Raw genomic sequence first — 12741 nt, 5'->3', positions numbered from 1 at the left:
TCACAAAGATCTGAGCCCCGTTCTTCTCAGTTTCATAACCCTCCATCTTTAACTCCGCCCCCCAACAAAGGGAAAACTTTGTGATCAAAGAAGCAGTATTCATTAAAACCCGTCATCATGCATTCAAGTTCAACATCCTCTCGCCCTATCTTTTTACATCCCTCCTCATTCTCCTTGAATGATGCCCTGACTAAGATGTCCGCCACTTGACACTGGACTGACATTGCGAGGAGCCATCTTGGCTCCTTTGGGAGTTGCCTCTGCTTGATTGTGCAGTCTGGGAGTGAAGCGCAACTGGCACCCGGGGGGCATCCATGTGGAGCCGGGGCGTGCGAGATCGAGGGGGAGTTAACTAAGCCGGCCCAGTCCCTGTGCATCCTGGCGGGGTCACAGGATGGCGCTGAGGGCGCTAATCATTTCAAATTATGAATTCCTTTTTAATTATGAATTATGCATAAATTTTTAATTAATCTAATGTTCCCAGGGTTTTTTCCTCCCATCCTCGCTCAAGATCTCAATCTAATTACACAGCATTAAGTGGAAGACTGGCAGCCGTAGCCTCGACCCCGATGCTGAACCTCGGTCAACCTTTTTCCATCAATCTTGCCATCGTCTCCAAGCTTATCCTTTGATATTGTGCAACATGGTGAAATGCATCTAAACAAGGCCTGGACCTGGTACACCTTAGAGCAGCATGTTTCTTAAGTTTGTTTAAGAAGTGCTGTGTCATTATGTTAGAACGCTGAGAAAAATTCAATGTCACATTGCAACTTTACCAATGGCATAAAATACTGAACTGAAGGTGAAATTCTAAGTCTGAAACTACTTTGTGAATGGCAAATATTACTATTTAAACTGCTTTAAGTCATGAGTCATGCAATGTAGACAACCAGGTAATCCGCATCAAAAGCTTTTGACCAAAATACAGTTGTTCCATGTAAAGCATCAGGGCTTCAGACCCACTTCTGGGTCATTTTCTGTTTCGTAAACAGCTTAAAGTATCATTAAATATAAACCATTTTCTCAGTCATAATAAAACTGACACACGCAAACACAATTGTAAGCAGAACAAACATGTCTAGATGTTACAGATCTTTAAATCCCCTGACAAATGTCAAATGTGGGTGAGTAAAATTAATTTCTCAACTAGTATTGAGGTGCCCTTGAACAAACCATTTGGTCCTGAAGTGCTTTAACGGAGCTAATCAGTGACCAACAGGAGAGGACTTTGAGAGTCATTTTAACTGTGTGTTAAATAAATCCATCATACAGCATTAGTTCTTGGATGGATAAATAATCTCATAATTTACAGAAATTTGTAATATCATTTGGGTATTATAATGACAATTTTAAGAAAATAATAGGCAATTTTAAAGGAAACTGTTCATCTATAAGATAAGATGTGAACACACTGCACTACTCTGATTTAGGTCATGACGTTAGTGCTGCGCAGTGGCACTTGAGTTGAAGTTTGAGAGCATCTAAGACTCAGCTGCTGCCAATCAGGATTGTACACAGCAATTTTTCTACATCAGGTGCACTTTAATGGATGAACAGCTACAACATCATCTCCAATGACCATTCAGCAGTGCAACTTTTGAAGGCATGAAGCCACTCAAGCCTACTTTTAAAAACTATAGTAAGTAGAAACCTCGATACCAGATTCCAAGCATACCATGCAGGAGTAAGGAAACTGAGAATGTTCTGTTATTATGCGAAGAATGTCTGCTCTCTTTTGCTTACTCCAACACACCTTAGCCGTACACAGACGTGGCATGACACAAGGAGGGTGCCAATAAATCAGTAGGATGTGCCAGCTTTAGGAGTATCCACTATTTGAGCATGGATCGAGCCACCATCAGTGAGATGTGTTGTTTTTAGAATGTAGATCCTTTCTGTGTGTATCTCAGTGTTGCACAAGCTGGACAGCTTTTTGTGGGATGTTATTGGAATATTTCAAGCCTCTGTGTCTGTGACTGCCTACTATGTTTTTCCAATAACAATATGTAGCATACAGTATACAATATGTTTACTGGCAAGACAATTTTCTATTAAAACTTGGATGAGAAAGACCGTTTGATATGTAGGTACTACTGTACATCATAGAGAATCAGAGTGCTGAGAGCACCTAATCAAACTTTTCCTAAATAAGCAATTTTTCTGTGACTATTTTATACATTAAATATTTGAGATCTAAAGGGCTAATATACAGTATTTTGTCTTCCTCAAATCAGTACCTATTTAGGTTTTGAATTCTTTGGGTACCAGTTTAAAAAGGCATGTGGTACTTGTGAAAAGGCTAAAAGTCCATGGCCTACTTTCCAACTATACTCATGGGAAAGACACAGAAGCCAAGGTTGTGAATAACCCTGTGTACAAGTGAAGGCATGCCTGATATCCCCAATCTGCACAATAATATTTAAAGTCTGGAAAAACATCAGCTCAAACATACGTGTCTAGAGATGCACCCAAGACCCATGCAGCGTTATTTCACACAACTGTGTAAACTATTTCTACTTAAACACCAGTGGGTTTTGCGTTTTTCTCCCCTGTGTTTATGTCCATAAAAAGTCTAAGCACCTTAATGTATTTGCAGCTGTCAAAATTAAAACTGTCGTCTATTCATTAAAGGCTTGAACTAACTCCCAGACATTTTAGGCTCCCATTGTTTTAAAATCCATTAAAAACAGCTCACAGAGAAGTACTGCAGCCTTGACCTGAAACGATAAACATAAAACTGTTTACACTTCTTACGAGTGTTATTTCTGGTGACAGCGAAGAATCAAAACAAAACTTAAGGCAAAAGGGGAGACAACAGAACGAAGATCAGAACGCATGTCTTCACGTTCAAGTCTGGAAGAAGTGAAGCACTTTTTTGATAAAAGTGCAACTGCAGCGACTGGAGTTGAGAAGTCAAGTTGAGAGAACTGCACAATAAACAGAACAATTATGGATTACAGGAGTCAAGCTGGTAGTGTGACTGTGGAAGCTGTTTTTCTCAAAACCATTTTACTTGATGCGATGTGTCTTACACTTGGACAGTTGCGGGTTTAATCCTTTTTATAGGAAATAATGGCAATATGGTATACTGACTTTACACTGGTGTTACGCTATTAATTTTGATAGCCTACAGGGTGGTGCCATTATAAACAGGCTGCAAAGTTAGTAAAAATAAACACCTGGATGACTTATAGAACACATTAGAACTGAAATGTGTGTCAGTTGATTATCTTAACATGACTTGTCAAATTTTTTGATAAGTCTTTTGTTGTTGAAAAGGTGTCCTATGTAAAAAACGTTATGCTTTTGGAGGCAGAAGAGAACATTTTTCATGGTGAGGCTGCAGTTGGATCTGACTGAGAACCCAAAGAGATACCATGGTAGCCACTTGTAAATCACAAGGTAGCCAATCTCAAAGTTTACCCTGTTTCATTGTCTATCTTACTCTAAATGGGGATATCATTTACAAAATGAACAATATGCTGTATTTTAGAAGGCACAGCTTAAATACCATATACCAAATCACTTTTCTTTTTTGAGTTGCCAACTGCTGGCAGTTACAAGGAATTCAGGTTTAATGCATCTTCTGAGTTAGATTCACTTTTCAGGCATGAAAGGGCTGTCTATATTTTACAGTTAATGTATACAATTAATAGTTTTTGGCTCTGCAAACTTGTGATGGTCACAACTTTGCTATTTGCTTAAATTATAGTAGCTTAAGCAATAATGACAATAAGCTGCGGCCCTTGAGTGAACTGCATTTTCCATTTTACGAAAACAATGATGCTAACCTGAGAGCTTCATAAGCAGATCAGTAGCCGTCTTGGTACTAATGTCAGGGCTGAAGAGGGAGGCTGTGGTTGGACCACTCGGACTGGATCTGACCCCGACTCCTACCCCAACTCCAGGCAGGTCCAAGGAGTTGGCACTGCTGCTGGGACGGTCCCTGGACATGCTAAAGGGGGAGAGCACAGACAGATCTCTCTCCTGTGGCTCCTCCTTGATATGGATGTGATTGGAGGAGGCCTCGATCGGAGGCGACGTCTGCTGCTGAGTGTCTGAATGCAGCGGGGACACCTCAGTCCCCCTCAGGTCTGCCGAGCCACTGTCACCCATCAGGGAGCCCTCGCCCTCCGTGTCTGTGGTGAGCTCCTCTTTCACCTTGACGTCTGTGCGGGGGAAGTGCTGGTGGCAGCGCATGTGAAGCTTCAGGCTGAAGTGACGGGAGGAGGTGAACGGGCAAAGTTCACACTGAAACGTCTCACCCCGGTCCTGGTGCTGATGTACCTGGAAAAGGTGGACAGGTTTAAGTGTCAAATCACTGCTTCACTGTGGCGCTGCACAGCATCAAGAGCAAAGACTGGATTCTTTGCTTCTTCTGAGTTTAATGCTTTAACAAACATTGTAATGCAGCAGTGTTTAATCATGTCATGTAGAGGATATATTACATGTTTAACGAACGCATGCATTTCCTTTAATGTTAATAATTATATTGCCAGAGCCATAATAGCCACTAATTAAAGATGATATGAGTGAGGGTGACGGAGGTGCAGAGTCACAAGATGAAGATATCATCTCACCTTCATGTGGGACTTAAGATTGTCTTTGCGAGCACAGCGGAAGGGACACAAGGGACACTGGTGGCTTTTCAAGCCTGTGTGGATGACCATGTGTCTCTTCCAATAGCTCTTGCGTTTGATGACCAGTCCACACACAGGACACTGAAACGGTTTGCCTCCATCCTCAGGGGAGCCTGGAGGGCGCCAAAGAACATTGTTACCTTTTACAAAGAACATTCAAGGAGTTTAAAAAGCCAGTCATCAGTCTTTCAGTGTGTGGAAATATGTACTATACTGCTGAAATGTACCATTGTTGCCATTACAAAATAAAAGCCATGCTTTTCCAAATACAGACTACAGTATTCTCATATCTGGGGGAGATAGCTTCTCCACACCTAATGGTGAAAACTATCAAGGGAAATGCCAGCTGGAAGCAATGGAACAATGGGAGTAAAAACTCAAGCATGTTTTAGTATCTCGATTATTGTTGTTGGCTTCATATCCGGCATCCATTACTGTTTAATTGGTCTTATTAGAAAGAGGCATGATTGCATTACAAATTCTACAAGGGCCTGTCAGGATGGCTTCATAAGTATTCCAGTGCCGTTCCTTGAAAAACATCTGGTAATCAGTGTTTGGTGAAATTACTGTGCTCAGCCATTCATTGACCTGAGGTGTAAAACCTCGAGACTGCCTATTTGCAACAATAAACCGCCATCTGCGGCCCAACCTCTCCAAGCACAGAACAGATCACAATGCAAAAATGACTTCTGCTTATTGTGAGTCAAGCCAAGTGAAGCGGAAATAAAACAGGGGGAAAGTGTGTGAGTTTCGTGCCTTCATCTTAGTGCTTAACATACCTGTTTCCTATCTAATTACAACCATGTTTTAGAAAAAAAAGGGAGACTTTCTTTATACATTCAGAGTGCACAACATACCCTGCAATAGAGTTTTATGGTGGAACTGGCAAGGGACGACAATAAAACAAGACATGACAGTCAATAATCAAGGTCACATTTTTCAGTCTGGCGACCAAACAACTACCTGCATTTTTACAGCGCTGCTCGACCTTGACGGCTCGTGGGTTAGAGCAGACCCCCTTTTTAGCATGCAGATCACAGAATATTACATCGACTGCCTCATCTGTCTGAAGTCAATTTGATCCAGCCATTTTAGATTTGGCGGGGTTGCGACACAATCCCTCAAAAGTGCCCATCCATCTCCCTGAAAACATTCTGTTCTCCCTAAAGGCTACTTAGTGAGAGCCTGCACTTTGAAGCTTTCTCTCTCCCTGTGCAAGAGTGAGATCTCTGTGTGCACCATTGTTTGGGTTATATGTCTACATCTGAGTACACACTTAGAGAATATACTGCATGGCCATTTGTGAGTAACAGAGAGAGCATGTGAGGGAGAGCAAAAGAGAGAGTGTGCACGCATCTGTATCCAGTCAGTGGAAAGTATGATGTGTTTGGCCTTAAGTCTGCTGTGCTGATCAGTGCAGAGGGCTCTGGTTAGTGGGGGTTGAAGCCAGGAGGAGGCTGCCGAGATGGATATGGACTCCAGGGCTCCCCACTGTGCCGAGCACACACTGACGGCCCCCTTTTGGCAGCACGCACATCCGAGCACAAACGAGCTGGTCTGGGAAGGCAGTGAGGTCTCAGTCGGAACCCCCCGTTGAGCCCACAGACCATTTCCCAGACTAGAAGGCCAGCCAGGGCTGTTTTCTCTCGGCTATGCTCTCTGCTCGGCTGACAGTTAAGCCGTGGCTACACCACTCGCTATTTCAGCGCCAGTGAGGTGAGAACAAAACCATTACAAAACCAGAGAAAACATGTCATGGAAGTTCAGAATTGTCCTTTTTCTGATTTTTTTGGGTGACAAGTAAACCTGCGACTCAACACAATGACAGCAAAAACATTTTATCTTCCATTGCAATATTAATTTTAATGTATCAGTACTAAGAGTTCCACTTTGCATTTCATGATATAAGTTTTACTTTCTTGGTGAATACTGAATGGAAAAAAGTACAATGAATGGGGAAATATTTCTCTTGAACTTCAGGTAAGTTTGTATGATTATTTTTTTAAAGAACAGGGCATGGTGAGGGAAGACGAAAACTTTCCATAAATGAAGTGCAGTAGAAATGATCTTGAACTGTCGTAGTCTCTTTCTTCTATACAGACATGAGGTCATAATATTTCAGTGTAGCGACCTTGTTTGAGCTTAAGTAGCCTCATTCAGTGGCAACAGTTGAGTGTGTTTTCAGTGTTCTGTAACTGTGGCTAAGCTGAGCTGAGCTCTGCTCTCATTATCTGTATCAATGCAATAACTGTAGTATTACTTGGACTACATTTGTACCGATTGCTTTAGTTATATTCTTTCCTAACATTACCTGCTTGGCTGTTTGGTTTGCCTCTGCCCTTTGGAGTAGACGGCAACAACAACTCTAGGCTCTGGGTTGGTGAAGGCGTTGGAGCCTTCTGGTTTTTGTCCAGCAGCGGCTTCACATCCTCTTGGAGGACCCCAGGCGTCGCCAAGGAGGAACCCTCCTTCTTCTCTGCCAGCAGGTTTCCCGCTGCCCTGGCTGCCACCTCTTTGAGCAAGGCAGCCGAGGAGGTCATTGACACAAGTGAGAGAAAGGAGCTGGCTGAGCCTTGGTGGTCAGCAGGAGCACTGGCCGTTGACGAGGCTTGGCTCCTCTCACTGACTTTCTTGGAAAGTGCGGCAAGGGTAGAGCTAGCTGACTGTGGGCTGAACGGAGAGTTGAAGGCATCAAAGCGCACCACATCATCTCCTCGACCACCCCCTCCAAGAGCGGGCACTGCAGATGAGGCAGAGGTGGAGGACGACGACGAATTTGTTGAGGAGGAGGCCACGGCATTCTTGTCTTGAAGCACAGCATTTGCTGCTGCTTTTAACTTCTGGATTGCAGAGTCCGGGGAAAGGCTAGAGCCGCAGGGCGTGGAACAGCTGGCTGGTGGCCACTTATCTGCAACACCTGCCCATACAAAGCCACTGCCATTGCTTGGAGTGACAGAGTTAAAGGGGTCATGGGGCTCTTGCTTGATGTTGGTAATTGAGGGTGCCAAGGAGGCTGGTGAGGCTGAGCCGCTGTTGTTGTTGTTATTGGCCAGTTTTCGAGCAAGAGCACTTAACTGCTGGGCATGATGGGAAGACGGGGAGAGGGTCAAAGGTGGGGCTAGACCTATTGGTGGAGACTCTCCCCCAGCACCTCCCCTAGATGACCGACCCAGGAGATCCCCAGTGTCAAGTTTCAGCGACCCAGCCTCTAGGAGGCGCCGTAGGTTGCTGCTGAGGGGTTTGCCCAGGGCACGAGATGCTGCCTCACCATACAGTGATGATACCACAGAAGAGAGTGTGTCCTGGGTCGAGAATGCACCTCCATCCAGTCCGAGAAGTTCCAAAGAGGCACGATGGATGGGTGTGGGGCAACCCAATGAGCTCTCACCCCCGCAGTTATCTGGGTCCGCAGATCCAGTGCTGATTCCAGGCCGTTCATCAGGAGAGGAACCCCTGGCCAGGAGGAGCTCATCCTGGGTGTCTCCATAGGACGACGACTCTGAGCGTGTGTCAGAAGCATTCCCAAACCAGCCTTCCTCCTCAACAGGACCGTCATCTGGCCCTCCTTCCTCGGTGCTGTCCAAATCTGTAAGAGGAGAGTGAACATACAATATACAGTTAGAGAACAGAAACAAATGCTGTGTCGTGGGACAAAAGTATTATCAAAGCATCATTTTCACTCAAAGTGCCCTCAACTTTTGTCCAAGGAACTAGATTTCAAAATACTAATAGGTTCCTTCATCCCACCATTGCCTGTGCTTCCACTGAGGTCTAAGAACCCACAAAGATAAGGTCAATTAGTTCATTGATGTATGACATGGCAACAGTTCTTTTTAAAAAATATTTTTGCATGCGTGTATACACACTATAAAAGGCCTGAACTCAGTAACGCCATGTCAAAATGTCAAAGCACAAGCACAGCACAGTTCATGGAGTGGAGACGTGGCTAAAAGTTTCTCAGTTGGGCATTATCTTTTTTGGCTGAACACTCAAGTATACTGATTAAGAATTGTAAACATCAAACATTTATTACGAAGAGTTAAGCAGAGGGCATAGTCGTAGCCCTAGATCGCTTTTAACATTGGCGATTAGCATTTCCTATTTACTTTTATTATTTCACATTCTTGCTCCTCTCATGTGGAAGCCTAATGAAGACTGCGATTTTGAACATTCAGAAACACAGTTGCCTGCTCAAAGCAAAGTCAAATGCTCAGCAATGAGTGCAAAAACGACTTCCAACACAGATTCAACCTCTTTCTTATATAATGGCAGTTTTCCACAAGGCGCATCCAAGATGTTTGAGTAATTTAGATTTTTCTGTCCTTTTTTTAACCATATTTTTCCCACCCTTGGTCTGGAAGAGTCTAGTAAAGGGGTTACCATGACAACGGGTCCTTCTGGGAGGCTAGACAGCAAAGATTAGGGTAATGGAGGTTACAGAACTAGATTAATATTCATGAGCCTGCAGATACCACCGGGGAGCCAATAAGGATAGGGTTAAGGTCACCAAGGGTCATTAATATACACTTCATGTATCAATATTCATAAGCAAAACATTACAGCTTGCCAGACAAGGGCGAACAAAGAAAAGTGAATATTCCTGATACATATTAACAAACCTCCATAAGAATATGTCAAAAGCACCAAGCCTGGGCAAAGCAAAATGTCAAAACTGACTTTTTTTTCTTCTCATCTCTGGGTTACTGTACACAACCTCACAATACATCTAATAAAAAAAGGAAACGGCTGAGATTTCTGACTAAAGTGGGCACTTACAATCACAGAGCAAAACATGAGGCAATGAAAGAATTATTTAAAATGTCTCACACGCCAACATACATATATCCGCACACGCCAAGCTGTCTTCGCCCTCGCGACCCTGACAGAGGACTGGTGGGTCTGTTTACAGGCAAAGGAAAAACGGTTGCCAGGCAACCCAGCCCCAGCAACCTGTTGGGATCATTAGAGTTGGCTGACATCTGGCCAGCGTGGCTCACCGTGGTCCACAAAGGTGACCATGGTCACAACCCGCTATGACCGCTACTCTCCTGCTGCAACAGATATCAAACAGGGCTTACACACATCCCACAATCTTATCATTTGTCTCACACATACACACACACTGCATGTTACATTTTTTCTTTAACCAAAAGCTGACAGAGAATGTCAAGATGCCAAAAACCTACACAACAGATTATGTTGTAATACCAAATTGTCTATAACTATACGTCTAATAGACTTTCACTTAGACAAACATACGAGATGCATGAGGCCGATTAGCATAAACAGCATACATGACCCTTCTCATTTCTTGTGACTGTTACAAAGGTGAATGTAAACTCCATAATGTACTGATTGTGAACCCAATTTCCCATGATCCTTGACGCCATTTTGCCACCTGAGTAGGGTTAACAGGAGAGAAAGAGAGGGAGATGGAGAAAGAGCCAGTGAGTCATGCAGGGCAGGGCTTGACCCATTTCCATGTGACATGTGAAAAGCAGCAAGAGCCACTAATGGCTGTAATGTGGTTAGAGGGAAATCGCTAGATTGCTGACCCGAGGTCTCAGCTTTGAGGCTGAACTCTCTTGCTTCCAAGGTCCACTCTTAAATCTCAGGGTTAGGTGCAACTGGACGCAAGACTACACCACCAGGCTTCTGCCAGAGTGGTACAGTGCATCGATGCACTCCACTACCATGGCTTTGTGTGTCACAGGCGAACCACCCCCGTAGGCGGAATGACATTTCCCAAGGTCATGGTCTCCGGCCCAAGCTCTAAGGGGGCTTCGTCTGAGCTCTGTACTTGCTGCTGTATGCCCACCGCACACATGGGGACAAACAAATGCACGTGCACACATATGTTTAAACTACACAGCCAAGAATGTGATTTAACGCCGGAGTCCTGCCCCCACTGCATTTTTTTTCCCCTGACACACATTCAACTGCTTTGCCTCCAGTAAGGCGGCTGGCTCGGCGACAGTAACTGCAACCTCCCCCAAGTGATGGAGGCATGGAGATACGGGACGAGGCGGCAAGCGTCTGCCACTGAAAGGGAACCATTTAGCGGTGTAATGGCGGGGATGACTTGCATGTTGAGACAAACAGCTGCGGGGTGCTCAGCAGTCTGGATCTGTTATCACTCACACATGGGTGATTCAGTGGTGCAGTGGCGGGGGATTTTCTCTCTGGGCCACAGGGATGTATAGTGCCACCACATTATAGACAAAGAGAGTGCCATAACAAGTCAAAGTGCAAGCTGAGGCTGCATTAAGAGGGGACTGTGAGGCTTCAAGACTGGCTAAAATAAACTGCCTTGAGACTGAACAGAGATGTACAGTGAGCAGCTAAAAATATTTGGATGTAGCACCTCTGTGACTTACAGTGTTTGGGAACCTGTGCCTTGTGTTAACCTGTCATAAAAAAAGGAGACAGAAAGCTCACAGCCTGTAACTAAGCTAAAAACAGCTGGACATTACAGGTAGTGTGCTTGTTCATTGTTTCACCACGCAGTGCTGTCAACAATCTCCATTTGTGAACTTGGCAAGACTATTTTGGACATGGTTTTTCTAGGTCAGAGTGGGGTGCATGTTGTGTGTGTGTGTGTGTGTGTGTGTGCGCGCAGGCACATATGTATGAGTTCGGTACAGGAGTCAGCCAGATTTCCCTGTCACACAAAATGATCGCTGGTAAGGGGAAGAGCAAAGGGACTGGAGTAAAGGTAGGTCAGGAGGTCATCCATCACATGACTTGTGTGAGGCTGCTGACTAACATCTCTCTCTTTCTGTCTTTCCTCCCTTCCTTTCTCATGAACACACACACACACACACACACACACACACACACACACACACACACACACACACATATATACACACAAAGCTGTTCTGTGACTTAGCCAGGCATGAAAATTGGCCTCACTGACCCCAGGCCTGAACAGGGTATGGGGGGGAGAAGAGAGGGGGAAGGTGAAGGAAGGAAGGGACAGATAGAGAGATGGTTATGGGAGGGGCTGATTTGGCTGGGCAGGAAAGAAGAGGAGGCCATTAGCCGATTAAGGCTGGACAGGGGTGCATCGATACTGTGCTGATGTCAAAATGAGAGCCATGGCCATGAGCTAATATAGCAATGAGAGTAAGAGAGGCCAAGAGAGAGGTAGTGCAGGTCGAGGAATCACTAAAATCTCAAAAGACTGCTGACCGCAAAGCCATAAAAAGGAGAGAAAACATAAAAGACTGCCACAACGTACCAAGACTAAAGCCATCACATGTACATCGCCAAAATGATTAGCCCTACATCTTCCCTGCTATGAATGGGGGGGGGGGGGGGGAACAATGCTGCATGCATGTGTGTGTCTGCGTGGGTGGGTTAAGGAGTTAGAGCAGGGGGTGAGGACATAGGAAGGGAGGCAGTAGTATGGATTTAGTGAGGAAGGAGCCACGGCGGTAATTAAGTGTCCGGCTGGGCCCTGGCGGGGGTTGCCACGGCCGCGGGCTATGCTAATGAGCACGCCCGGCGGTCAGGGCTGCCTTATTAGCGCCTGCTGGACAATATGGTGGGAGAGACGCTCTACTGGCGGGCTCACGTCTCGGCAAATGACTAACAGTCCTCCCGAGGAGGAAGGTAATTCCATTAATTGGGACACACTGGATCAGGATCGCTTCCCTTCACTTTTTTTCCCGTAATCTCTCACTTGCTTGATCTCTTTCACGCCCACAGGCTTTTTTCATCTTGTATACATCTCCCTTCATCCCTTCCCCCCCTTTATGCCGTCTCCATCAACAGCAATGCAAATACTAAAAATAAATTAATAAATAAAAATAACACAGATGCTCTAAATAAATCCAGCTGGATGTGTGGGAGCTCGCAGACATACATCCCCTCCCTCTCTCCCCGCTTCACATTAAATTATACACCATCAATCTGTTAAACACTGTTGTTCTTTTGCAGGAGCAACATGATAATTGCTCCAAAGTTTACACATCATGTTATTTCCATTAGGAAGTTGATGAAACATGACAACAAACAAGGTTACGGGCAAGACATGTGATCACTGAAGCAAAAATGCCGTACAGTGGAGCAGGTAACTTTTTTACTTTTTAAAGAA

The 12741-nt window shown here is 44.7% G+C and overlaps 1 protein-coding gene across 1 annotated transcript in view; it reads right to left on the bottom strand.

The window, feature by feature from the left end:
• Positions 1-12741, bottom strand: part of znf827 (zinc finger protein 827) — a 71950-nt gene that overhangs the window by 42279 nt on the left and 16930 nt on the right. Inside the window, exons 2-4 of the mRNA XM_037116731.1 lie at positions 6952-8226; positions 4581-4753; positions 3792-4287 (exon numbers count right to left, since the gene is read on the bottom strand). Coding sequence (XP_036972626.1) covers positions 3792-4287; positions 4581-4753; positions 6952-8226 — 1944 coding nt within the window. The remainder of the gene's footprint in view (positions 1-3791; positions 4288-4580; positions 4754-6951; positions 8227-12741) is intronic.

The sequence above is a fragment of the Acanthopagrus latus genome, chromosome 1 (assembly GCF_904848185.1).
Source record: "Acanthopagrus latus isolate v.2019 chromosome 1, fAcaLat1.1, whole genome shotgun sequence".
In the NCBI taxonomy this organism is placed as follows: domain Eukaryota; kingdom Metazoa; phylum Chordata; class Actinopteri; order Spariformes; family Sparidae; genus Acanthopagrus; species Acanthopagrus latus.
This window is presented reverse-complemented; position numbering and strand designations above follow the sequence as displayed.